The 25,994-nt window shown below is 41.8% G+C and overlaps 1 protein-coding gene across 7 annotated transcripts in view; it reads right to left on the reverse strand.

Annotated features, from left to right (window-relative positions):
- MACF1 (microtubule actin crosslinking factor 1) overlaps positions 1-25,994 on the reverse strand; it is a 401,556-nt gene that overhangs the window by 227,721 nt on the left and 147,841 nt on the right. For all 7 annotated transcript variants that reach the window (XM_054528608.2, XM_063715153.1, XM_063715090.1 and 4 more), the window contains 3 exon segments: positions 9,649-9,738; positions 5,388-5,465; positions 1,738-1,830 (listed from right to left, as the gene is read on the reverse strand). In XM_054528608.2, the coding sequence (XP_054384583.1) occupies positions 1,738-1,830; positions 5,388-5,465; positions 9,649-9,738 (261 nt within the window).

A 25,994-nucleotide genomic window follows, 5' to 3' on the forward strand; every position in this document is an offset into this window, starting at 1 on the left:
CATGCCAGTAATCCCAGTTACTCAGAAGGCTGAGGCAGGAGAATCTCTTGAACACGGGAGGCAGAGGTTGCGGTGAACGGAGATTGCGCCATTGCACTCCAGCCCGGGCAACAAGAGCGAAACTCCGTCTCAAAAAAAAAAAAAAAAAAAAAAAAAGAAAGAAAGAAAGAAAGAAAAAGGAAAAGAAAATGTTTTTTCTATTTAAACATTTGTTATGGCCTGGTGTGGTGGCTCACGCCTGTAATCCCAGCACTTTGGGAGACCGAGGTGGGTGGATCACCTGAGAGCAGGAGTTCGAGACTAGCCTGACCAACATGGTGAAACTCTATCTCTACTAAAAACATAAATTAGCCAGGCATGTTGGCAGGTGCCTGTAATCCCAGCTACTTGGGAGGCTGAGGCAGGAGAATCGCTTGAACCCAGGAGGCGGAGGTTGCAGTGAGCCAAGAACACATCATTGCACTCCAAGAGCAAAACTCCGTCAAAAAAAAAAAAAAGGAAATTAAGTTGTATTAGTTGGGGTAAATAGAGACAGTGAATAAATTCTCCTTACCTCACACCTATGAGACTAACATTGGGCACTCACAGTGAGGGCAGGTTTGTGGCCAAAAAACAAACAAATTTCTCTAAAAGCTCCTCTGTTCATAAGAGTTCCAAAGGGATAACTGTAGTTCTCCAAGAAAACTCAACAAAGTTTCCCATCCTGCCAGAGCACACCTGCCAAGTTCATGTTCCTGGTTATCCCTATGCCCAAAGCTTGCCTGAGGATACCCTGTGGTTCCACAAAAATACATTACCGCCACACAATCCTAGCCCTGTCCATGCTGGTGACTGCCAGCATTGGTTCCAAACTAGAGCCTCAAGAAACAAGCCTAAGCACTCAGATTTTTCTCTCAGGAATTCAGGGACACCTGTTGTTCTATCTTTAACCAGCAGGTAGCGCCAACTCCCCAGCTAGGATGTCACCTTGGCCTCATCCCTGAAGTCAGCACCCTGCCTTCTATTCCCACTAGCTATCAGCCTCTAATCCATCAGCCTCATGTGCAGCAACTGGGTATCAGAGAGAGCTGTCTGAGAAATAGCTTTGTTTGGCTGACCTAAAAGGGATGTAAAAGAACAATCTTTTTATAAAAATAGGGCTGTACTTTTCCACTAGCAATTCAGATCTAAAAAGGATTTGCCTTCTTAGGAAGAGGAAGGCCATGTGACCATGTGAACATTCTTCAAGATGCTCTTGGGTGTGATGGCCGCTGCAAGGTTGTGCTTGCCAGCACATATATAAACCCAGATACTAAAGTATTCTAATTAACGAGGCTTGTTTAAAGGTTATTAGAGATGAGAAAAAGTCTACATTAGAACCTTCACTCTACCCTTCTAAAGCATCAACACCAACAGCTTTTCTCAACCCTCATATTCTGAGTCCTTCAAGAGCCTCATTTTGATTTAGCTGAGCAAACAGACCTCTAATAACCAGACTGCTGAGGACAGCGCCAAACCACAAATGGGTAAAAAAAAAAAATCCCTCCATTTCATTAAGCAAATAATTAGGAAGTTCTGCATTTACGATACAACAGCTTGTCTGCAGATCAATCTTAATTTTCCTTTCCAACTCTCATCCACCTTTGTTCACTGCCAAATAGAGAGAAGGAAGGCTCAATGCTGTCTGTGGAAGGCAGTGCAACTTTCTAGGCCATGTCCAAACCAAGCAACAGGAATCCCAAACTTCACATGCCCTACCTGGAAATGCAAAATAATGGTCCAGATCAGACCCAGGGTCAACTTGGGGTTGCCATCTGTGATGTCATCATTGCGAATATTCACTAGTTTCACCTGAAAAAGAAATAAAAGCAAGGCTCAGAGCTCTAGGACTTTTTGTTTTGATTAAATTTTTGCATCATTTCATTATTGATTTATAGTTAAACTGATTTCTTTTTTGGTGTACAGTTCTATGAGTTTTAACACATGTATAGATTCATGCAACTACCACCACAAAACAGTTTCATCACCCCAAAAAGGTCCCTTGTGCTGGCCCCCTCCTTGTAATCAAACCCTACTCTCACCCCTAATTCCTGACAACCACTGATCTGATCCTGATCCCTTGTTTTGCTTTTTCCAGAGTGTTGGATAAATGGGATCATGCAGCATGCAAGATTTTGAAACTGCCGGCCAGGTGTGATGGCTCACGCCTGTAATCCCAGCAATTTGGGAGGCTGAGGCAGGCGGATCACGAGGTCAGGAGATTGAGACCATCCTGGCTAACACGGTGAAACCCTGTCTTTACTAAAAACACAAAAAATTAGCCGGGCATGGTGGCGGGTGCCTGTAGTCTCAGCTACTCAGCAGGCTGAGGCAGGAGAATGGCGTGAACCTGGGAGGTAGAGCTTGCAGTGAGGAGAGATTGTGCCACTGCACTCCAGCCTGGGTGGCAGAGCAAGACTCGGTCTCAAAAAAAAAAGAAACTGTCTTTTTATTTCACTCAGCATAATGCCCTTGAGATCCCTATCGAAGTTGTTGCATGAATCAACAGTTTGCTCATTTTGATCGCTGAGTAGTATTCCATTATAGAGATATGCTACTCTTTGTTCACCCATTCATCCATTGAAGGATATATGAATTATTTCTAGTTTTTGGCAATTATGAATATTCATGTGCAGGTTTTTGTGTGAACACAGTAATTTCTTTAGGGTATATTCCTAGGAGTGGGATTGCTGGGTTATATGATATATGATTAGCTTTATAAGAAGTCATCAGAGTAGCTATGCCATTTTGCATTCTCACCAGAAAAGCAAACTCGCAAGCACAAGGTATTGTGGGTCACTTTTTTATTGCCATCAGGGCCAAGATTTCTCTTTCTTCTTTGCCTTTTTTTTTTTTTTTTTTTAAGGTTCTGAGAAAGACAGAAAAGAGAGACGCCTCTCTTCCCTCACCAGTCTTTGGCCTGCTCTCACCTCCATTAGCCCATCTTTGTCACAGATATCTATACCTGCCATGCCTCCCGCAGCACCTGCTTTACTACTAAAATCTCATCCCAACAACTCAATGTGCCCTGACACACCCTCGCCCCAGGCTGACTTACTGCCCCAGTGTGCTGGGAATCCTGGGACGTGGAACTTTAAAACTGGGAGTGTCCTGGGCAAACCACCCTACTTCTACTTCACCTCTGTTTAGCCTCCTCAATCATACCCTCAGAGTCCTGCGACACAGTGTCCTTCAGCTGTCCTCCCTTTATCTCTTCTACTGAACTGAAACTTGTGTGTCTCAAGAGGACCCTAGTGACCTTCTCAAATGGAAGCCTCATTTCTCCCTTACAATGACATTCATCTGGGCAAGTTCTTTCCCTTTTCTGTATCTTGGTCTCCTCTTCTATATGGTGGGAGTGGGGTGGAAGTGGGAAAACCTGTCCCCTCCCCGAGAATTCAGTTTTTCTAATCACTAACACTCGACAGTTGGTGGGTTACCAGTACCAGCCAAGTCCACATTCCTCAGTCCTACCTCTGTCAGCTTTCCCCTTTCATTGTGAAGTCTACCTCCCTTGGCCAAACCACCTTCCAATCTCTGCTAACCTTTTTCTCAGTGACCTCACTACCTAGCTCCTATTCTCTTTTCCTGCCTCATCATCACCTTTCCTGGAAATTTAGCATTTATATTGATATCCCAAATATTATACTATCTGCACAAATTGCCTGCCTTTTGAATTCTGATGACTTTCATTTTTCCCTACCTTGGCCATCTGCACAGCTACATCTTGGACTTTACCATTACCAAGAACGGATCTAGTAATCTCCCTGCCCTTCTTTGAATCCACTGTTCTTACCTGTCCACGTTTTCATTCTATCATAGTAACCAAAGCCACTTTTTGTCCTGATTTAGACTTCTAGCTAATCAATTCTTCTCATAAACCCTGCCAGTAAGGCCCCCACCCCAGTTTCCTCTAGCTCCACACACAGGCATTTCAGTGCTGCTTTCTCCCAGTACCCTAAACACTTCAGCAACCTCCACTTCTACCACTTTTTATTTATCAATTTATTTCAGCAAATATTTATTCAGTGCCAATTGAGGACCATTCATTATGAGAGATGAAGGTAAAATGTTAAGATCTTATTCCCCGTCCTCACAGAGCCTACAATGCATTGGAGCAAACACAGAAATAACAAGAAAATAACAATTGTTATATCAGAAGTAAATTGTTATGAGAGCAAACAGAGAATTTTCTAAGTTAATGAGAATTACTGATAAGAGTGTCAAAAATGAACTGACTCCAAAAATATGCATACCATTTAATGTCACGTTGACCCTGTTGTTGCTTGGCAACCCTAGATATCCCAAATATTTTCCATATGGCTCACTCTAAGCAGATGAACTCTTTGACTCCCTCATCCATCTTCCTTCTACCACAAACCATCTCTGTATCTTCACTCCTCCCTCTGTCATTCTCCTTGTCTCTCAGAAGAGGTATTTTTCTTTTCTTTTTCAAAGATGGCCACACCACTCGTGCTCTGCTTCTCATCCATCAATCCCTGGATTTGGTTCCTCCAGTTAGGAAGCAAAGGAGGAAGGGTGCTGTGTAGAAAGCAGCATGGATAGTGGAAGGTGCACTAAACTGCATGTCAGAAGGCCTGAGTTAAAGTCCCAGCTTTGCTCTGACTTGTGATTTGAGGCAGGTCATTTACCTGTCCAGGTCTCAGTTTCTTTATCTATAATAAGAATCTGGACTAGTATAACGTTAAGGTATCTTCTCAGTGAAACGTTCTACGACTATCAATACTCCTCCTCACACTCATTTTCAATCTTACTCTCTTCATTGGCTCCTCTTCCTATGTCTAAAAATGGGTTGTTGTCTTCCTCATCTAGGGAAGGAAAAGCTTCTTTCTCCCCTCCTATATCTAGGTCTACTATACTCTAAATATCTTTCTCCTGTATTAAACTGCTCACTTAAGTTATCAGTGCTTAACAACTTAGACCTTTTTCTCAGATCTGATGTGGCATTCCACAATCCACACCACCCCCTTATCTCATTTTCACTGTGATATAGCAATTTGGTCCTCTCTCTTCCTGGATGCCACACCTCTTTTCCATCTCTTTTCTAGTTTATTTTTCATCTTCATTTTGACCCCCACCTAAGGTGCGTCCACAAAATTCCATCTTTATCATCATGTTCTTCTCCGTGAACATTCTTCCTCTCAAGGAGGTCACAAGTTCTGTGTAAGGAGTACTGAATGATTTCTCTAACCAGAATACAATTGCTCACTAGCAAGTTAAGACTCAGAACTGGGTCAATCAGATTTAGCATTTACTAAGAGCTTACTAGGGGCACTAAAAACATCTCTGAATAGGGCCCCAGTGCCAACACAGCCTGGAAGAATGGGGAAGGCATGTGATGGTCTTACCTGTCGCTGCTTTAGGAAGTCCAGGGCAATCTGCACATTCTGCAGCCTATGAAAACGCATCCTGCCCTTCTCCCGGGGCTGCAAACAAACAAAAAAAGGGATGTTAATTCTGGCTACACAATTTAACCATACAGATCCTTTCTCTTTTATTTCGAGGACTAAAGGACCACACAAGAATTCCTTACAGTAGAAGCCAGGTGTGGGAGCATTACACAAAGCATCCCCTAAGACCAGGCCTGTACGTGTTTCGACCAGGCTCTCTGAGGTCCCCAAAATGCCTTGTGTACCACTACACGTCTCGCAAATACAGAATACTGTTTGACCTTTAATGCTGAATCAATGCCACAGCTTCTGTTCAGGTTCATCTGCAGTCACATGTGGCAGAACTTGATTCTGGATGTGAGGTTAATGGGAACAGACTTTGGCACTATGACTCCTAAAATCACAGTTAAATGCTATCGTAGAGAAAGGGTGGAACGTCCTAATTACATATTGCACAGTAGTAGATGGAGCCAACTTTATTACAAATATGGCAAAAGGAGCTCAAGATAGCCAATTTTTGGCCAAGTGCAGTAGCTCACGCCTATAATTCCAACACTTTGGGAGGCCGAGGCAGGAGGATTGCTTGAGCCCAGGAGTTCGAGACAAGCCTGGCCAACATGGTGAAACCCCGTCTCTTCACTGGCTCCTCAAAAATTAGCCGGGCATGGTGGCACATGCCTGTAATCACAGCTATTTGGGAGGCTGAAGCACGAGAATCACTTAAACCTAGGAGGTGGAAGTTGCAGTGAGCCAAGATCATGCCACTGTACACCAGCCTGGGAGATGGAGTGAGACTCCACCTCAAAAAAAAAAGAATACAGATAGCTGATTTTTAACCATAGGAAATGAGAAGTTACGTATGTTCAAGAAACAAGTGAAAAAATCCAAAATGGGAGGCAAAAATTAGGAAGCAACCAGTTTCCCAGGAACATAGCTGCCACTGAGGAAGGGCACCCTTTACGCTAGCATGAAATACACAGAGCAAACAAAACTTTGATAGTGTAGGGCTGTCAACATAATTACTCCTGAGAAAGTTATGCCAGTCACTCAATCCCAGATGTCATACAACCCACTGGAGAGAAGCCCATCTCTATCCAGTGCCTCTGGTACCCTGTCCAAGGCTCAACTATTACCAGTTGGAAAGTGAATGCAGTCTCTTTGCCTACTGAGTATCACAGAAAGGGATATCTACCCCTAGAACATTATCTTCTGCTTACTTTCTAACGTTGCTTTTATTTTACTAAAATTTGGAGAGAAATATCACTCTCACTAGATTATACCCACTTCTTTTGTAAGTGTCAAATTGGCACTAATTAAAGGCGGATAAAATATAAGGTAGCTCTGTTGCGGGTGTCTGCACAGAGAACAACATTGCTCCAAATTAAAATGGGCAAAAAGTACCCTAACACATGGAGAGTTAAGGATGGAAGCATCTTCTGGGCACTCTCCAACACTTCTAAGCAACATTTCTCAAATAGGAGAATCTGTACACAGAGATGTCAAGGCCACTCTGGGCACAGGATAACTTCTTCAGTCAAAGGTTTAGGAAAAATCTTTTTAGCAAGAACCTTTTCTCAGTCATTTCAGCTAAATTAATTGTGAATATGGCTTAGAAGATGATAGTGCCTATAAAATGGAAGATTCTAAGGCAATGAGAAGGGAGACAAATGATATTTTAAAAATGATTTTAAGAGGACAGAGAATGAGGATATTGCCTAATCCTTGTTTCTGGAAAAGGATTTTGGACTATAATTTAGGGCCTGCAGGCAGAATATACTCCTCTTATACTCTAAGCTTTACTCATATGTACCCCTCACCAAAAATAAATACCCTAAGAACATGCAAGTTAAATCTCTGTCCTCTATAGCAACTAGATATTATTGAGCAAAGCCAGAGTATCTCCATGCAGTGAGTTTGCAAACAGGCTGTTTTGAAAACAAATGACGGGGTGTATGACGATAACCTAGAGGCCAAAGAGGTGGAGAGTACCAGTTAGTCTAGACTGTGGAGCTGTGAGCAATTAATTATCATGCTGTCAACTAAATTTTCCACAATTCTGCAACTCAGAAAACACAGCAAGGCCACCAGAAAGCTATGGGTCTCCACATCAGAAGATAACTTGACACCTCCAAAAACCATTATTCTTTTTGTGCCAACCCTTCTCAGCTAAGAAAAACAATTCCCAGTCCATGAGCATCTAACAGTGACAAAAGGCACAATTAGTTTTAACTACTTTCTTTGGGACCCAAATTCCCAGGTGAAATGAGAAGGTGGCAAATGGTAACTGAACTACTTGGAGACCTGGAGAACCTCAGACTCTCTGATGGCCCTGCAGTGCCAGCAGTGCCAGCTGGGATGCTGGCATCCCCAGGAGGACCTACTACATCATCATCATCTTCCTCCGCCTGCTCCTCGTTGTTTGTATGGCGCCAGGAGGGCATGCTCACCAGACGGAGGGTCTTCAGCCCTGCTGGCTCCTTTGGCCACCAACCAAGGCAAAGACACAACAGAGGAACAAGAAATTCACAACAAAAAGATGGAAAGAAAATGAATGCAACACTTAAAAAAAAGGAAAACAAATATGAAAATACCCTCCCACCTCTGAAAAAGATACAAAACTAAATCAAAACCAGAGCAGATGGTTACAATGAACACTTCTTATGATTAAACACATCTTCAATTCTCCTTAGCCTCCTACTCTCTCTGCTTTTCTAAGTCAACTATGGGGAAAAAACATGGTGAGAATAACTGTCAAAGAGATATCTGGATGGTTTTTGGTGAAGAGATGATATCCTATCAGTATCTCCACGAACACCTAAAGCTTTTCAAAGGTTAGGAAAAGAAATTAGATTGACGTAGTTTCAACTTATTACGTAAGCAATACAACCAAAAAAGATCACTTTTCAATATAAAATCATTACAAATTCATTAAATGTACCAGACACATTGCCCAAAATGTAACTTTGTGAGTGGTGAAGAATAAAGTCCAGCACAATGAAAGTAAAATTCTGATTACTTATTAGATTTATAAACATGAGCCAGAGAGCAAGAACTAGAAATTAAATGTGCCGGCTATGCTAATAAAAGCTTCTGTCAATTTTAGGCCATTAAAAAATATATAATTAATTCTATTGCGAGGCAAAAAAAAAGATACGAAACCAAAACAAAGGGCCCAGGGGAAGCCAAGCCCCAATCCTAGAAGGAGCTGAATATCACTTAAGCAGTAAAATCAAATGTGCCAAATTCTGTTACTTAAACACAACAAACAATGACTAAGAAACGCAGTGAGTGGGCTGGTCTTCACAGACTACTTGAGCTATACATCTCTTCGGTTTTCTATTTCTCCACGGATATTTCCAGTATTCAACCCTGGACTTTTCTAAATGAAAATTATGTTGTCTATGGCATGAGAGGAAGAATATGAACCATATGGAATCACCTGCTCCCATTAGGCTCAAATATAGAAAACAGTAGGCCTACAAGTGGGTGATTTCCATCCCTCAAAGCAATTAGAAGAACTATTATTTGGCAAGGCAAGAAGCTCAGACAGGATTTGCCCTCAGATATGTAGGTGTTTCTCATAATCAATGTTAAAACATTTTGGGAAGAAGCAGGCATATTAATTATTCAAGGAGCCCAGATGTTCTATATTCAAGGCTATGCTCAGACAACTTTGGCAGCTCTCCAAATCTGTAAGACTCAATGAATCACAGAAGGGAGAAAGTGAGATGATTTGGAAAAAAATAACTTCAAACACCTGGGCTTTTAAATGTAAAACTTCAGGTCTTTAGCCGAATACATAAAATTTAAAAAATTCATAATAGATTGGAAAATGAGAGGCATCTATATAGACTACAGCTCTAGGAAGAAAAATACACCTAATTCAAAAAAACCTTTAAATATGAATCTACTGTTTCTGAAATATTAGTATCTAGAAAATAAAGAAAAAGTAATGCAAAAACATGCAGATATAAAAAGGAATATAACTAAATTCCTCATTTCATCAAGAAATGAGAACATATAACACATCAATTTAAATTATATAATTTGTAAATTCTAAGTCTGAGTTAGAAATAAAGTCCACCAACATTTCCTTTTACTTCTTCCTTCCCTCTAATAGATGAAGCAGTGATGGCTGCTGTCCTTGCACTCAATGAGATGGACCAATATGTCATTTGTAGGGCCACAGTTGTGAAGCCATTCATTAGGAGAAGCTCACCAGTTTGATGCCTGAGAGGACCTCCAACAGAGAGATCAGGTTATGGCCATCCCGCAGATCTTCATAAAGATCATTGATGTGCTTGCGGACCTGTGAATGAGAGTGAAACAGACAGATTTTTATTTGATATTGAATTATTATACTATCCACATAAAAATCTCTGGTTCTAGGTAAACACAAATTAAAGAATTTAAAAGTGGAAGCAACAATTAAATAATGAAATTCAGGAAGTTTCAGATTGGAATAAAATACATGTGAAATGATAACACTTTACCAGAAACGTGTGTGTTTTTTAAATTGATGCCAGATCTATTACACACTCTAACCAACATGCAACAACGTCCTAGAAAGTTTGGAGAAGAAGATGGGGAGTCTTAATTATCATGAGACACCTTAGGAGTTACTATGAGCTAAAATGTAATAGCATGGCAAATGATGGGTAGATGAGTCCAGCCAGAGTCAGAAAAGCCTTCTAGAGTGCAGCAAAGGAAACTAAATGCTAGGCACCCAATGTTTCCTGGGGTGTATTTCCAATTTAACCCTTCTCTTACACCAAATATTTCTAATAGTGAATTTCAGAATAATTTTCTTTGTGGGAAATTCCAATTAACTTTAAAATTGGAACTATGGAAAAACAGATCTCACGTTGGGAGAAAGTGTGGTTAATATCAAACACAGTACTAAATGTTTAATATGTTATCTATCTCTCACATCTCTAAGGTAAGTAGTATTATTATTTCTATTTTACACACGAGGAAATAAGGCACAAAGAGGTTAAGTAAATTGCCCAAGGTCACCAAGTGGAAAAACCGGCCTCAGTTTCGTCTGATTTTAGTCTTTGCCATTAACTACTACGCTTTATAATCAGCCATCATCTCATTCTATTTATTTAATCCAAACAACTACCTTGTGAAGTTTACTTATTACCACCATTCCATCAAAGAAACCAAGGAAGCTGAGGTTCTGAGATGTTATGGTCACTTAGCTATAAGTTAAGTGGCAATTGGATTTCTGATTCAGTCCCAGTCTAGTGACAACTTCATTAAGTGATACTCATTGCCAGGTGCAGTGGCTTGTGCCTGCAATCCCAGTACTTTAGGAGGCCAAGACAGGAGGATCCCTTGATCCTAGGAGTTTGAGATGAGCCTAGGAGTTCGAGATCAGCCTGGGCAACGTGGGGAGACCCCTTCTCTACAAAAAAAAAAAAAAAAAAAAAAAAAAAGCCAGGCATGGTGATATATGCTTATGGTCCCAGCTACTCAGGAGGCTGAGGTGGGAGAATCACTTGAGCCCAGGAAATCAAGGCTGCAGTGAGCTATGATCACACCACCATACTCCAGCATAGGTGACAGAACAAGACCCTGTCTCAAAAAAAAAGGTGATGTTCACAACACAGAATGGGAAGACTTGTGAAAATTATAAGGAAGATTGATTTTTAATATATTAATTTTCCAGACAACGTTAGAAAGGGCTACTTTCAGAAGTAGTAGAATTTTAGTTACTATAATTTTTCGAGTAGAGGCTGGGGATTTGGGGATTTTTACATTTGAGTGGAAAACTAAAGTCCTTTCCAATTATAATATTCAAAGTAGCTCTGAAAGTAGAGGGGGAGGCCAGGTGCAGTGGCTCACACCTGTAATACCAGTGCTTTGGGAGGCTGAGACAGGAGGACTGCTTGAGCCCAGGAGTTTAAGGCTCAAGGCTGCAGTAAGGTATCATTGCACCAATGCACTCCAGCCTGAGTGACAAACCAAGACCCTTTTGTAATGAGGGGTTTCTTTTTTAACCCTGTCTGAAAAAAAAAAAAAAAAAAAAAAATGTAGGATAAGAATAGAAACTGGACAAGACAAAGAATGGAAACATACGCAAAGACTTCCTCGAAGAAACGAGACTTGGAGGATTAGCAAATGTTTTAGTAGAAAGAAGATGGAAAAACCACATAAGACTCGGCATAGAGATGGACATACGCAAGGTATGTGTGTTTGTATGTACGTGTGTAAAGAAATAAGAAGGTGACAGGTACGTTATACAACTGGGGAAGATGGTTCATGATGAACTGGAAAATAGCTTTAAAAATTGAAAGAATAGATATATTTTTTGAGACAGAGTCTTGCTCTGTCACTAGGCTGGAGTGCAGTGGCACAATCTCGGCTCACTGCAACCTCTGCCTCCCGAGTTCAAGTGATTCTCCTGCCTCAGCCTCCCAAGTAGCTGGGATTACAGGTGTGCACCACCACACTCAGCTAATTTTTGTATTTTTAGTAGAGACGGGGTTTCACATGTTGGCCTCAATCTCCTGACCTTGTGATCCACCTGCCTCAGCCTCCCAAAGTGCTGGGATTACAGGCGTGAGCCACCACACCCGGCCCACGCTTTTAAGTTTAATCTGCAATATTAACATTTTCCCCATCACTTTCTTAAGTCTAAACAATAAACAAAACAAGACATCTAACTCAAACTTGCAGAATTTGCTGATTTCCATGATGTAAATATTCCCAATACAACCAATTTCAAGCTACTAATATAATATCACTAAATGCAATGTTGGGAAGAAATATACAGTAGCACACCATTATGTACAGTATTTCTATCACAGAGACACAACAGACATAACCTCAAGAGTACAGACAATACTAACATGCAGCAAAATAATTATGAAATGAACAGCTTTGAGGGTGTATTACATTTATTTTAAATATAATTTATTTAATTGTATGTTTACATAATTTAATTTTTAATAATAGCTGTGGCTGGGCGCAGTGGCTCACACCTGTAATCCCAGCACTTTGGGAGGCTGAGGCGGGCAGATCACTTGAGGTCAGGAGTTCGAGACCAGCCTGGCCAACATGGTGAAACCCCGCCTCTACTAAACATACAAAAATTAGCCGGGCATGGTGGTATGCACCTGTAATCCCAGCTACTCGAGAGGCTGAGACAGGAGAATCCCTTGAACCTCAGAGACAGAGGTTGCAGTGAGCCAAGATCACACCATTGCACACCAGCTTGGGCAACAGAGCAAGACTCAGTCTCAAAAAAAAAAAAAAAAAAGCTATGTTTAGCAACCAGCTCACAAAATTGCTGAAAATTTAACACTTGGCTCTCATGAGTCCATAAGCTGGCTCCAGCACACCAGGGGCTCCAAGATTTCAAAACCCCTCCCTCTCACACCTGTAATCTCAGCACTTTGGGAGGCCGAGGCGGGTGGATCACCTGAGGTCAGGAGTTCGAGACCAGTCTGGCCAATATGGTGAAACCCCGTCTCTACTAAAAATACAAAAAATTAGCCGGGTGTGGTCGTGGGCACCTGTAATCCCAGTTACTCAGAAGGCTGAGGCAGGAGAATCGCTTGAACCCGGGAGGCAGAGGTTGCAGTGAGCCAAGATCACACCATTGTACTCCAGCCTGGGCAACAGGAGTGAAACTTTGTCTCAAAAACAAAAACAAAAACCCCTCCCTCAAATAGACCCAAGGTTTCAAGTTTGCAGTGTGGAACAACAGTAGTGCACCATTAACAGAAATAGGCAGGTCATGAGGTTTGTTAAAAGGGCAGTGGATTTGATAAATTCAATTTTAAATATGTTGAATTTAAAATGGCAGCAAAGGAGTTACAAATGGAAATGTTCTTGAAGCAGCTGGAAATACCAGAATTCAGTTTGGGTCAGCCGAGAACTTAAGTTTAGAAGTCACATGCACAGAGGTGGTGGCTAAAGACATGGGAAACGGGCTTTCTGGATTAGGAGTAAGATAGAAGAGCAGAGTGCTAAGGACTGAGCCTTAGGGAACAGCCAAAATTGGAAGGCAGGAAATGGAAAAGCAATCAACAAAGGACAGAAGAAAAAGACAAAACAAAACAGTAATAGTGAAAGAGGTAAACAAAAATACAAGAAAGTGTAATCAAGATAGGAATGATCACTGGTATCAAATACTACAGCAGAAGTCAAGGAGGATAAAGACTAAGAAAGTTTTTTAACTTTCCTACAAATAAGTAAGAGTGCTTTTGTGAGACTATTTCTCAAGAGAGTGGTAGAGTGAAAATCAGATTATAAATTAATGGTAGGTTTTTTAAAAAGTCAGAAAATATTACATACTTGACATAAGGATTAAGAAGAGAACTAAGTTAAATGAGGGATTTATTTTTGATGGATAAGATCTGAACATAGGGAATAAAAATCAGGAGGACATTGAATGAATGAATGAATAAATAAATGAATATTGCTTGATTGATTGAGACACAGTCTTGCCATGTTGCCCAGGCTAGTCTCGAACTCCTGGGTACAAACAATCCTCCCAGTTCAGCCTCCCAAAGTGTTGGGATTACAGGTGTGAGCTACCACTCCCAGCCTGAATAAATATTTAAATAAATTGCGGTTGCCAGGCGCAGTGGCTCACACCTGTAATACCAGCAATTTGGGAGGCCGACGCTGGGAGATCACCTGAGGTTGGGAGTTTGAGACAAGCCTGGCCAACATGACAAAACCCCATCTCCACTAAAAATACAAAAAAGTTGTGCATGGTGGCACATGCCTGTAGTCCCAGCTACTCAGGAGGCTGAAGCACGAGAATCACGCAAGAGGGGGATGCAGTGAGCCAAGATCGCACCACTGCATTCCAGCCTGGATGACAGAGCAAGACTCCATCTCAAAAATAATAATAAAAAAAATAAATTGCAGTTGGTCTTGAGGACCAAGTGAGGTCATCTTATCAACAGATATTAAACATCACAGAGTACTGAAAAGACAAAGGAGGCAACTTGAAATGTAAAGTTAATTTCACACCAAGGCCCTAATGTCTCTTTCTCAAAATTCTGGTTATGTGTTATACCTGTGGTAGCAAAACTTGTACATATTATAAGAAATTTAGATGAGAACTAGCTTATTATGGCTCTCAATCTTTGTCTGACTATAGTAACCAAATAACTATAAAAATAAAACAATTGGCCAGGCACGGTGGCTCATGCCTGTAATCCCATCACTTTGGGAGGTCGAGGTGGGCAGATCACCTGAGATCAGGAGTTGGAGACCACCCTGACCAACATAGCAAAACCCCCTCTCTACTAAATATACAAAAATTGGCCGGGCATGGTGGCTCACGCCTGTAATCCCAGCACTTTGGGAAGCCGAGGCAGACGGATCACCTGAGGTCAGGAGTTTGAGACCAGCCTAGCGAACATGGCAAAACCTTTTCTCTACTAAAAATACAAAAATTAGCTGGGCATGGTGGCATGCGCCTATAATCCTAGCTACTGGGGAGGATGAGGCAGGAGAATTTGCTTGAACCCAGGAGGCAGAGGTGGCCGTGAGTCAAGATGGCGCCACTGCACTTCAGCCTGGGTAACAGAGCGAGACTCCGTTTCAAAAAAAAAAAAAAAATGGCTGCGTGCAGTGGCTCACACCTGTAATCCTAGCACTTTGGGAGGCCAAGGCAGGTGGATCATGAGGTCAGGAGTTCGAGATCAGTCTGGCCAACAGAGTGAAATCCCATCTCTACTAAAAATACAAAAAATTAGCTGGGTGTGGTGGCAGGCACCTGTAATCCCAGCTACTTAGGAGGCTAAGGCAGGAAAATCACTTGAACCTGGGAGGCAGAAGTTGCAGTGAGCCGAGATCACGACACTGCACTCCAACCTGGGTGACAGTGCATGACTCCATCTCAAAAAATAAATAAATAAAAATACAAAAATTAGCCGGGCGTGGTGGGGCGCACCTTACATTCCAGCTACTCAGGAGGCTGAGAAAGGAGAACTGCTTGAACCCAGGAGGGAGAGGTTGCAGTGAGCCGAGATTGTGCCACTGCACTCCAGCCTGAGCAACAGAGTGAGACTCTGTCCCCCACAAAAAAATTTTTTAATAAAAAATAAATAAATAAAACTATCAAAGAGATACAGAGAGAGGTAATGGGAGAGGAGAATGCCAAGAGATTTTTTTTTCCTTGCCTGGAAAATTGTCAATAAAGAAAACAACAGTCTGTTTCTAAAGCATACTTGACACAGCTCTACCTAAAGAAGAGTAAAGAACTAGCTAACATTTACTGGGTGCTTCTGTGTCAGGAATTTTTCAGACACAGAGATGGGATTTGGAGGGCTCAATTAACATCCCCAAAATCACACATCTACTAAATTGCCAGGCTGATCAAATCCAGATCTATCTCATCCTAAAATCCTCATCTCTTCTGCTCATACTAGTTTGCCTGTGAAGTTTTCCACAAATCTCTTAGGAAAATGACCAGTGGACTAAGCATCAAAATTTAGAAGGCCAGGTGCGGTGGCTAAAGCATGTTATTGCAGCACTTCGGGAGGCCAAGACAGGAAGATTACTTGAGCCCAGGAGTTTGAGACCAGTTGGGGCAACACGGTGAGACTCCATCTCTACAAAAAATTTTAAAAGTCAGCCAGGTGTGGTGGTGCATGCCTACAGTCCCAGCTACTCAGGAGTCTGAGGTGGGAGGGTTGCTTGAGCCCAGCTGACTGAAGCTGCAGGGAGCTATTATCACACCACTGCACTCCAGCCTGGACAACAGAGTGAGATCCTGTCTCAAAAAAAGAAAAAGTTTTAGAAGCAGCCAACTGAAGCAAGACTGTTCAGGAATCATCAATACGGATGCTTCTTTCTAACAAATAATTATACTATTCTGTCAACAAATGAGTAAAAAACTGCAATTCAGGGCCTTGCCTGTTTGCACTCCCTGAGAAAATCATTGTCAGAATTAGTAAATGTCTCCAAAGAAGATATATAAGTGGCTAATAAACACATGAAAAGATGCTCAACATCATTAGCCATAAGGAAAATATAAATCAAAACGGCAGTGATTAGCGCTCTCTAGGATGTCTATATTATAAAAGACAGATAATAAGTGTTAGCAAAAAAGCAGAGAATCTAGAACCCTCATACACTGCTGGTGCGGATGTAAAACGGTGCAGCTGCTTTCGAAAATAATGTGATGGTTACTAACAGGTTAAACACAAGTTACCATACGACCCAGCAGTTCTGCACCTAGGTATGTAATTAAAGAGAACTCAAAACATACGTCCAGAAAAAAACTTGTAAATGAATGTTCATAGAGACAGGGGTTGCGGGGGCAAGATGGTGTCTCAGTATGTTACCCAGGCTAGTCTCAAACTCCTGGCCTCAAGAGATCATCTCACCTCAGCCTCCCAAAGTGTTGGGATTACAGGTGTGGGCCACTGTGCCTGGCCATAAAGTTTGTTTTTTTTTTTTTTTTTTTTTGGAGATAGGGTCTCACTTCCATCGCCCAGGCTAGAGTGCAGTGGTGTGATCACAGCTCACTATAGCCTCGACTTCCTGTGCTCAGGTGATCCTCTCACCTCAGTCTCCCAAGGCGCATACAACCATGCTTGGCTAGTTTTTTCTATTCTTTGTAGAGATGGGGTTTTGCCATGTTGCCCAAGCTAGTCTCGAACTCCTGGCCTCAAGCCGCCAGCCTCAGCCTCCTGAAGTGCTGGGATTACAGGCTTGATCCATCACACCCAGCCATAAAGTGATTTCTTAAAATTAGTGAATAATTAGATTTTGAGAGACCAAGTCCAATCCTCCCTAGGGCCCAAGCATTAGTAAGTCAAGGAGGGCTCTGCTGTCTGCTTTTTTTTTTTTTTTTTTTTCCCTGAGGCAGAGTCTCACTCTGTTGCTCAGGCTGGTGTGCAGTGGTGCTATCTCGGCTCATTACAATATCCGCCTCCTGGATTCAAGTGATTCTCCTGCCTTAGCCTCCCGAGTAGCTGGGACTACAGGCATGTGCTGCTACGCCTAGCTAATTTTTTTGTATTTTTAATAGAGACAAGGTTTCGCCATGTTGGCCAGGCTGGTCTTGAACTCCTGGTCTCAAGTGATCCACTCACCTCAGCCTCCCAAAGTGCTGGGATTACAGGTGTGAGCACTGCACCCGGCCTCTATTTTTTAAAGATTAGCTTAAAGCTATGAAAAAATAAACAGCTTCCCTCAATTTCTGAGTGGCTTTAACAAAAGGAATAAGTTACACTTAAGTGCTTGGAATCCTAATCTTAGCCCAAAGGGACTTTAAAGATTACTTAATTCTAATACCCGCAGTTTACAGATGAGAAAACCATTGCCTAGAGAAGCTAAATAACTTGTATAAGATCATTTAGCTGGAAAGTATCAGAGCTGGGTCCACATCATTGTCTCCTGACTCTCTTAACAAGGCTTCTATGATGCTTGGAGGGTAGATTATCAATTTTAAATAATAAGAGTCCCCCTCCCCACCATACATACACAAAAAAGACCAAGGATTGTCACGTAGTATTCTTTTTTTTTTTTTTTTGAGATGGAGTCTCGCTCTGTCACCCAGGCTGGAATGCAGTGGTGTGATCTCAGCTCACTACAACCTCTGCCTCCCAGGTTCAAGCGATTCTCCTGCCTCAGCCTCCCAAGTAGTTGGTATTACGGGCATGCATCACCACACCTGGCTAATTTTTGTATTTTTAGTAGAGACGGGGTTTCACCATGTTGGTAAGGCTGGTCTCGAACGCCTGACCTCAAGTGATTCACCCACCTTGGCCTCCCAAAGTGCTGACATTACAGGCATGAGCCACTGCGCCTGGCCTCGTAGTAATGACACCTGCTGAAAACTTGATCTAGAAATCTTTCCTCTAAACAATTAAAAGGAAACGTAAGCAGCCCAATTTCCTTGACTCAAACTATGTTGAAGAGCAATATATAGGTCAGAGGAGAAAGTTTTAAAGAGAAAAGTATGTTATTTACTCTCTCCTACACTTATTAAAAGATACAGGGAAAGGGAAAGTGAGCCTAGTAATTTCAGATAGATTTCTGAATGGCAGATCTCCAAATTGTAAAAACAGAAACCCATATTGATTCATTGGCCAAATTTGTCTTCCAGGAAAAGCCCAATACTAAAAAAAAAAAAAACAGGTTATAGTTGTCCTAGACTTCTTTACTTTGGAAAGAACTATGCTTAAATGCAAGGAATAAAAGTAGCAGCTGGGAATCCCTGTTTGAGAGCGGGGGTGGGAGGGGAACAAAATGTGAGGTTCTTTGCATATAAGAATTTTATCATATCTCTGTTTTGAGAATTCCCTAAATTGTGAGGAATCTAACAGTGGTACCGGTCAACCCGGATTAACAGATTCTCTAAGAATGTGGATGATTCTAAAATCCACAGGCTGGGTGCAGTGGCTCACGCCTGTAATCCCAGCACTTTAGGAGGCCAAGATGGGCAGATCACCTGAGGTCAGGAGTTCGAGACCAGCCTGACCAACATGAAGAAACCCCGTTCTCTACTAAAAATACAAAATTAGCCAGGCGTGGTGGCACATGCCTGTAATCCCAGCTACTCGGGAGGCTGAGGCAGGAGAATCGCTTGAACCCGGGTGGTGGAGGTTTGCGGTAAGCCAAGATCGCACCATTGCATGCCAGCCTGGGCAACAAGAGCGAAACTCCGTCTCAAAAAAATAAAATAAAATCCACAAAAGGTAGCTTTACTTTGATAGGCAGGCACTTAAGCATAGGGAATAGAAAATCCAGAGTAAAGCCCAAGTCCAAATGTAGGCCCAAATGTAGACCTGAGAAGCATTTAGAGTGAAATTAAGCCCTAAAAAATCAGGTCCAGGCAAAGACAGCCACAAACCACTACCATATAGTCACACGTAGGCAACAAAGGCAACACTCCTTTCCTTAGCATCTAACCAGCACTACTTTGTCAATTTCTTAAATTAAACTCCACTGCCAGTCTCATTCTGGTATTTCCCACAGACATGAATAAGCAAAAAGTATGAAGCTCCACCCAGTTATTAGGGAGCCAGTGAATTGACTCATGTGGCCAAAACAGAGGCTGTATAGGACAGAATAACTGTAATCAGTGCTACCCCATATTCAACTAAAGAGTCTCAAACAGAAATAGAGAAAGTGTTAAGTGGGCCAGGTGTGGTGGCTCACGCCTGTAATCCTAGCACTCGGGAAGGCCAAAGCAGGAAGATTCCTTGAGCACAGGAATTTGAGACCAGCCTAGGGAACATAGGGAGACCTTGTCTCTTAAGACAGAAAGACGGACGGACGGAAGGAAGGGTTGTAAGCGTTATTAAAAATTTGAAAACTTTTGCTCGTATATATGGAAATTTTATCTAAAATTCCAGGAAAGCCAGGGGCTTCTAGATTACATATACAAAAATGGAAAGAACTGCTTTATCTGCTAGATTAAATATTGAGCTTTTCCTTTCTAACTACTAACCTCTGAAGTCAACAGGAACTGATCAGAAAAAGCATTTTTCTCCCTCCTAAGGAGCTCATACTTTCATGTTCTCTTTAGGGGGATACACTTTATCAGCTACCAGCACCCAGAAATACGGCATAGATCATTTAAATAAGACCTCATTTAGAAACCTAGATTTCTCTTTTTGATGGTTCTGGTATATAAGCAGAACTCTTACATATATACGTTTACATTCTAAATTAGGTTGTTTATTTCAGATGCTTACATCCTTAACAAATCTCTTTTAAGATTGGATCAGAAGTGTTCTCAATAAGGAGGAATTAATTTGCTTATCTCAAAGTAAGCTGTTTCCCAAAAGGTTATCAGGGAATCCAAGAGATCCCAAGATCAACTAAATCTAGAAGTTGGGAGACCTGGTTTGTGGTGGGTTTTGTTTTGTTTTTTTTTTTTGAGACAGAGTCTCGCTCTGTCACCCACACTGGAGTGCGGTGGCACAATCTCAGCTCACTGCAACCTCCACCTCCCGGGTTCAAGCGATTCTCCTGCCTCAGCCTCCCAAATAGCTGGGATTATAAGCGCCAGCCACCACTCCCAGCTAATTTTTGTATTTTTAGTAGAGATGGGGTTTCACCATGTTGGCCTGGCTGGTCTCGAACTCCTGACCTCACGTGAGCCACCCCCTCGGTCTCCCAGAGTGCTGGGATTACAGGCATCAACCACCATGCCTGGCCACCTGGTTGGTTTTGTCCTTACGTTGGTCTACCTGCCGAAGATGGCATTAATCTGGGGTGTACTTGGGGAGCAAAGCAAATGATGCTTGAGTTGCAAAAAAAATCTCAATCCCTAATTCTCAGCCCAAAATTCAAATAATTCCAATTTAGAGCAATAACTCTGATTAGCAGTGAATCTCTCTCTGAAATATCCCAAGATGAGCAAATGTTATTGAAACTGTAAGGCTAGGGGCCTGGGAAGAGATGAAAAATCACCAAGGATTTAAGTAAAGCTTTGGCGGGCCTCCAATTTCTAACAATGCTATGATGTGTTCCTCTAGCTTCTCCCTCCCTGAGCCTCCTGTCATCACACAGCACTGAGGCAGAGGTCCAACAGGCAGCATCAGCTACCAACAGGCAGCAAGGAGCCAGAGCACTGGAATTCAACTACAAAGTTCAGGGGACAAGCTCAAGGCAGGATTGATTCAGTTCCTCCAACGGTTAGAGACAAGGTATGAAAGAATCAGCTGGGGGCCAAACCCAAGGGCAGGGGCCACTCTTAGCTAAATCCCTCCCAGTGACTGCAACAGAACCCTCTGGGGAGCTCAGGAAGGGGTATGCTGAGTTCTATAATATAAGCTGCCATATATTTTGTAGACAAGTATGGCTCCTCCGTATCTCCCTCTTCCCTAGGAGAGGAGTGTGAAGGAAGGAGCTTAGATAAGACACCCCCTCAAACCCATTCCCTCTCCAAGAGACCTACCCTCCACAGGCACAGGTCCCCAGACGAGAAGTCTGCTACCTTCATTTCTCATCCTTTTACTAAACTCAGAAGCAGTGACAGCAGTCAGGGACAGATGCACATTTCTCACACCTTCCCCTCATCTAAGAGACAACAGGGAAAACTACAATCAAAGCTCGGTGCTCCCTCTGGAGATTTTTAAATCCTTTTTTATTCCATGAGAAGTCGTTTTTAGGGAGAACGGGAGTTCAGACAAGCTGTATTTCAGAAATGCTGTCGTAATGGTTTTTAACACCTTTTACTCTTCTTACTGGTGCTATTTTGTAGAATAAGGAACAACGCTGACAAATTTCTGGGGCTTTTTATACACTTTTTTTTAACATCTCAAACTTCTATTTTTATGTTTAACATTTTCATTAAAATTTTTTGTAACTGGAGCCACAACGTAAGAAATAATGGGGAAAAAACTGCCTTGTTTCAACAGTTTTTGCTAATTTTTAGGCTGAAAGATGATGGATGCCTGGAGTTTACCTTCTGTTTAATTAAAATCAGTATGTGTCTAAAAAAAAAAAAAAAAAAGAATCAGCTGGGGGCATAGTTAGCAGAAAGAACAAGTAATTTTGATCAGAAGATTCATGATTGATTGATCCTTAGCTCCATCCCTCACTAGCTGTATCGTTTTGGCAAAGTCACTTCACTCCTCTAATTCTCATTTTCCCTAGCTATTAATATTAAGAGGATAAAACACCTTTACTTACTTCAGGGTTATTTTAAGGATTAAGACAGATAAGAATGTGCTTCATAAGCTATAAAACTATTGAAATATTAGTTACTCAAGGTAACAAGTACTTATTGGATACTTCTCATGTGCTATGTGCAACACTTAACAGAGAAAGTAGCATAATACAATCCCAGTCCTCAACGAGTACTGTAACAGAGAACATCGATGAGTGAACACACAGGCATCTCTTCAAGGCAGTATGAAATACAGATGGAGTTGCAATTGATTTAATCTGAGGAACAGAGGTCAGAATCTCAGGAAGGTGATACTAGAGCTGGGCCTAGAAGGTGAAGTGGGTGATGGTCAGGCAGAGGAGGCTGGGACGTGCATTCTAGGGAGAGAAATAAATAAGCAAGGAGGTGTGAAAGTACAGTGTTTAGGGAGCAGTGAGTTGTCTCACATGGCTATAGTGCAAGCTACAAAAAACAGAGTGCTTAGAAATGAAGCTGGACAGGTAGGTTGGAAACTCTGCAAAGTGCTTTACATCATGACAGAGTTAGGTGACATCAAACTCTAGAGGCAACTAGTAGCCATGGAACAAATTTACAAAAGGAAATCACGGCTAGACGCGGTGGCTCATGCCTGTAATCTCATCACTTTGGAAGGCCGAGGCAGGCAGATCACAAGCCCAGGAGAGCAGCCTGGCCAATATGGTGAAACCCTGTCTCTACTAAAAATACAAAAATTAGCCAGGCTTTGGTGGCACATGCTTGTAGTTCCAGCTACTCAGGAGGGTGAGGCAGGAGAGTCGCTTGAACCCAGGAGGCAGAGGTTGCAGTGAGCTGAGACTGTGCCACTGCACTCCAGCTGGGCAACAAAGCCAAGACTCCATTTCCAAAAAAAAAAAAAAAAAAAAGGAAATTACAATTTCTTTTCTCCTTACTTCTCTCTTTCTTCTTTGTCCTAACACTATAAACAATAAGACATAATATTTGCCCTCAAGTGATAATATAGCTGAAAGATACACCATGTATATAAACACTCTGGATGCTTTAACAAAAGCACATAAGGAGTATAGTCAGGGGCACAAAGAGGGGTTAGTCAGTTCCACATCAGAGAAGTTGGGAAAATACTTATTGAAGAGGTGTTAAGTTTGTGTTATCCAGGCAGAACAAACTTGGCGAAGGTATTCCAAGCACAGGGAGCAGAATGAACAAAAATACAGAGTCATAAAATAGCATGGCACATAGTTCAGCAAGAACTCAAGGTATGAGGGAAACTTGGTGCTATGAGCCTGGAAAGGTAGGCAGCAACCAGAGCCAGTTCTGCAAGGGTTAAGAGCATGGTTTCTAGACGTTAGGTTGCCTGAATTTTAAAATTTCAGTTCTGCCTTTTTCTAGCAGCATGACCTTGAACAAATTACTTACCCTCTCTAAGTAATTTATAAAATGGGGATATTAACAGAACCCACAGCATAAGATCACTGAAGGATTAAATGAAATAATCCATGTAAAGGACTTACTATATAGAATGTCTGATTTGGACTAGGCATGGTGGCTCATGCCTGTAATTCCAAGACACTGGGAGGCCAAAACGGGAGGATTGCTTGAGGTCAGGAGTACAAGACAAGCCTGGGCAACATACCAAGACCCCATCTCTACAAACACACACACAAAAATTAGCCAGGCACAGTGGCATGTGCCTATAAACCTAGCTATTTGGGAGGCTGTGGTGGGAGGATCACTTAAGCCCGGGAGTTGGAGGCTGTAGTGAGCTATGATTGTACCACTGCACTCTAGCCTGGCAACAGAGTAAACCCTGTCACACACACACACAGAGAATATGTCTGATTTACAGGAAGTCTTCAAGATACTATTACTACCACTGTTATTATAGAAAACTTTATTAGGAAACTATTATAATGGTCAAGGCAACAGACACAGAGGCCCTGAACAAAAGCAGCGATATAGAGATAGAGAGGAGAAGACAGATGCATGCAATCTTTCTGAGCTGCAAGTGATTGACTGGACTTGGTAACAAGGGAGAGATTATAGGCAGTACTGAATCAAATAGGTTCCTAACTTGGACAACTAGCTACATGGTGAAAATACTTAACAATTTAGGGTGTGTTCAATAAAAGCTATGGCTAGGTAACATACAGATGAATGTGTAAAATACACCATGATACTTGCCTTTGGATTAGGCAAGAATCCAAGAAAAGGCTCTATCACTGCCTCCTTATACAGATCTTGTAGTGTGAAAATCATGCTAACCTGCAGTACCCACTAAACAAGTGGCCCTAAGAAGCCATGTTTGATTTATGTAATCACCTCCTTACCCACGGTTTACTGAACTATAGATGGACAATTGGCCCATGGAGGAAAAGAAGACCTAAGCCCATCAGACTTTCTGTGTTTGTGCATTCAGAATCACATGGCCTCAGGGGTTTACGTCACTGTTTGAGGCACAGCCGCCATGGCTCACTCATAGCAATAAAAGAAAAGCAGAGAAATGAATATAGGAGGCACATAGAAGTAAAATGAAAGAACACAAGGCCCCATAAACAAGAAAGACCTGGGTTGGCCAGGCACGGTGGCTCATGCCTATAATCCCAGCACTTTGGGAGGCTGAGGCGGGCGGATCACCTGAGGTCGGGAGTTTGAGACCAGCCTGACCAACATGGAGAAACTCCATCTCTACTAAAAGTACAAAATTAGCCGGGCGTGGTGGCGCATGCCCGTAATCCCAGCTATTCAGGAGGCTGAGGCAGGAATATTGCTTGAACCCAGGAGGCGGAGGTTGCAGTGAGCCGAGATTGTGCCACTGTACTCCAGCCTGGGCAACAAGAGTGAAACTCCATCTCAAAAAACAACAACAAAAAAACACAACAACAACAAAAAAACACAACAACAACAAAAAAACAAGAAAGACCTGGGCAGCACAGTGAGAACCCATCTCTCCAAAAAAAGTTAAAAATTAGCCAGGTGTGGTAATGCATGCCTGTAGTTCCAGCTACTCAGGAGGATGAGGTGGGAGAATCACTCGAGCCCAGGAGGTTAGGGCTGCAGTGAGCTGTGATCTTCCCACTGTACTCCAGCCTGGGCAACAGGGTAAGACTCTGTCTCAAAAAAAAAAAAAAACCAAAAGACAAAGAGAGTGAGAGTAGTTTTCTGATAACTGTTTAGTTTTCATAAAGCCCAGCTGCATCTAGACATCAGATTCTGTGAGATCATCCCATATCCATTTCTACTTGTGTTTCTTTGCATCCCATGCAACAAAACAATCCCAGTGGCTACAATGGATGAGACTGCCCAAAAAGAATACAGAGAACGCAACCAAAAAATGGCCAAGGTTAGGATCCCGGGGAACACCAACATGGAAGAGTCAGACAGAGGAAGAAAAGCCAGTGAAACAGGCAGAAAAAAAGGCATTCATAGAGGAAAGAGGTAATTCAGGAAAAAGCAATGTTCTAGAAGTCATTGTAAGAGAGGGTTTTAAGGAGTAGACAACAGTATCAAATGCTACAGAGAAATCAAATAAGAGGAAGATAAAACTAGGCTACTGGATAGGGCAATTAAGGGATCACTGGTGACCTTTCCCTTTCCCAGAGAAGCACTAATTATTATTATAATTCAAAAACTTTGTTTTCAGATTCTAACTGCCACAGTAGTCATACTGTTTATCTTTAGGTGAGTCTTAACATGCCTCTGTTTTGGTTTCTCCTTTATTTAAAATAATAATACCATAATAATATATTATTATTATATTTTATATATCTAATATATAACAATTATTATTATTATCTTTAGGTGAGTCTTAACATGCTTCTGTTTTGGTTTCTCCTCTATTTAAAATAATAATAATGATAATAATAATCTTCATCCAGCCCTAACCATTCTGGAAATATTCTGTATTTCAGACTACCTGGTGGTAAAATTCATGTAAAAATTCATCAAGTTAAACATTTAAGATTCAT

The sequence above is a fragment of the Pongo abelii genome, chromosome 1 (genome assembly GCF_028885655.2).
Source record: "Pongo abelii isolate AG06213 chromosome 1, NHGRI_mPonAbe1-v2.0_pri, whole genome shotgun sequence".
Classification (NCBI taxonomy): Eukaryota; Metazoa; Chordata; class Mammalia; order Primates; family Hominidae; genus Pongo; species Pongo abelii.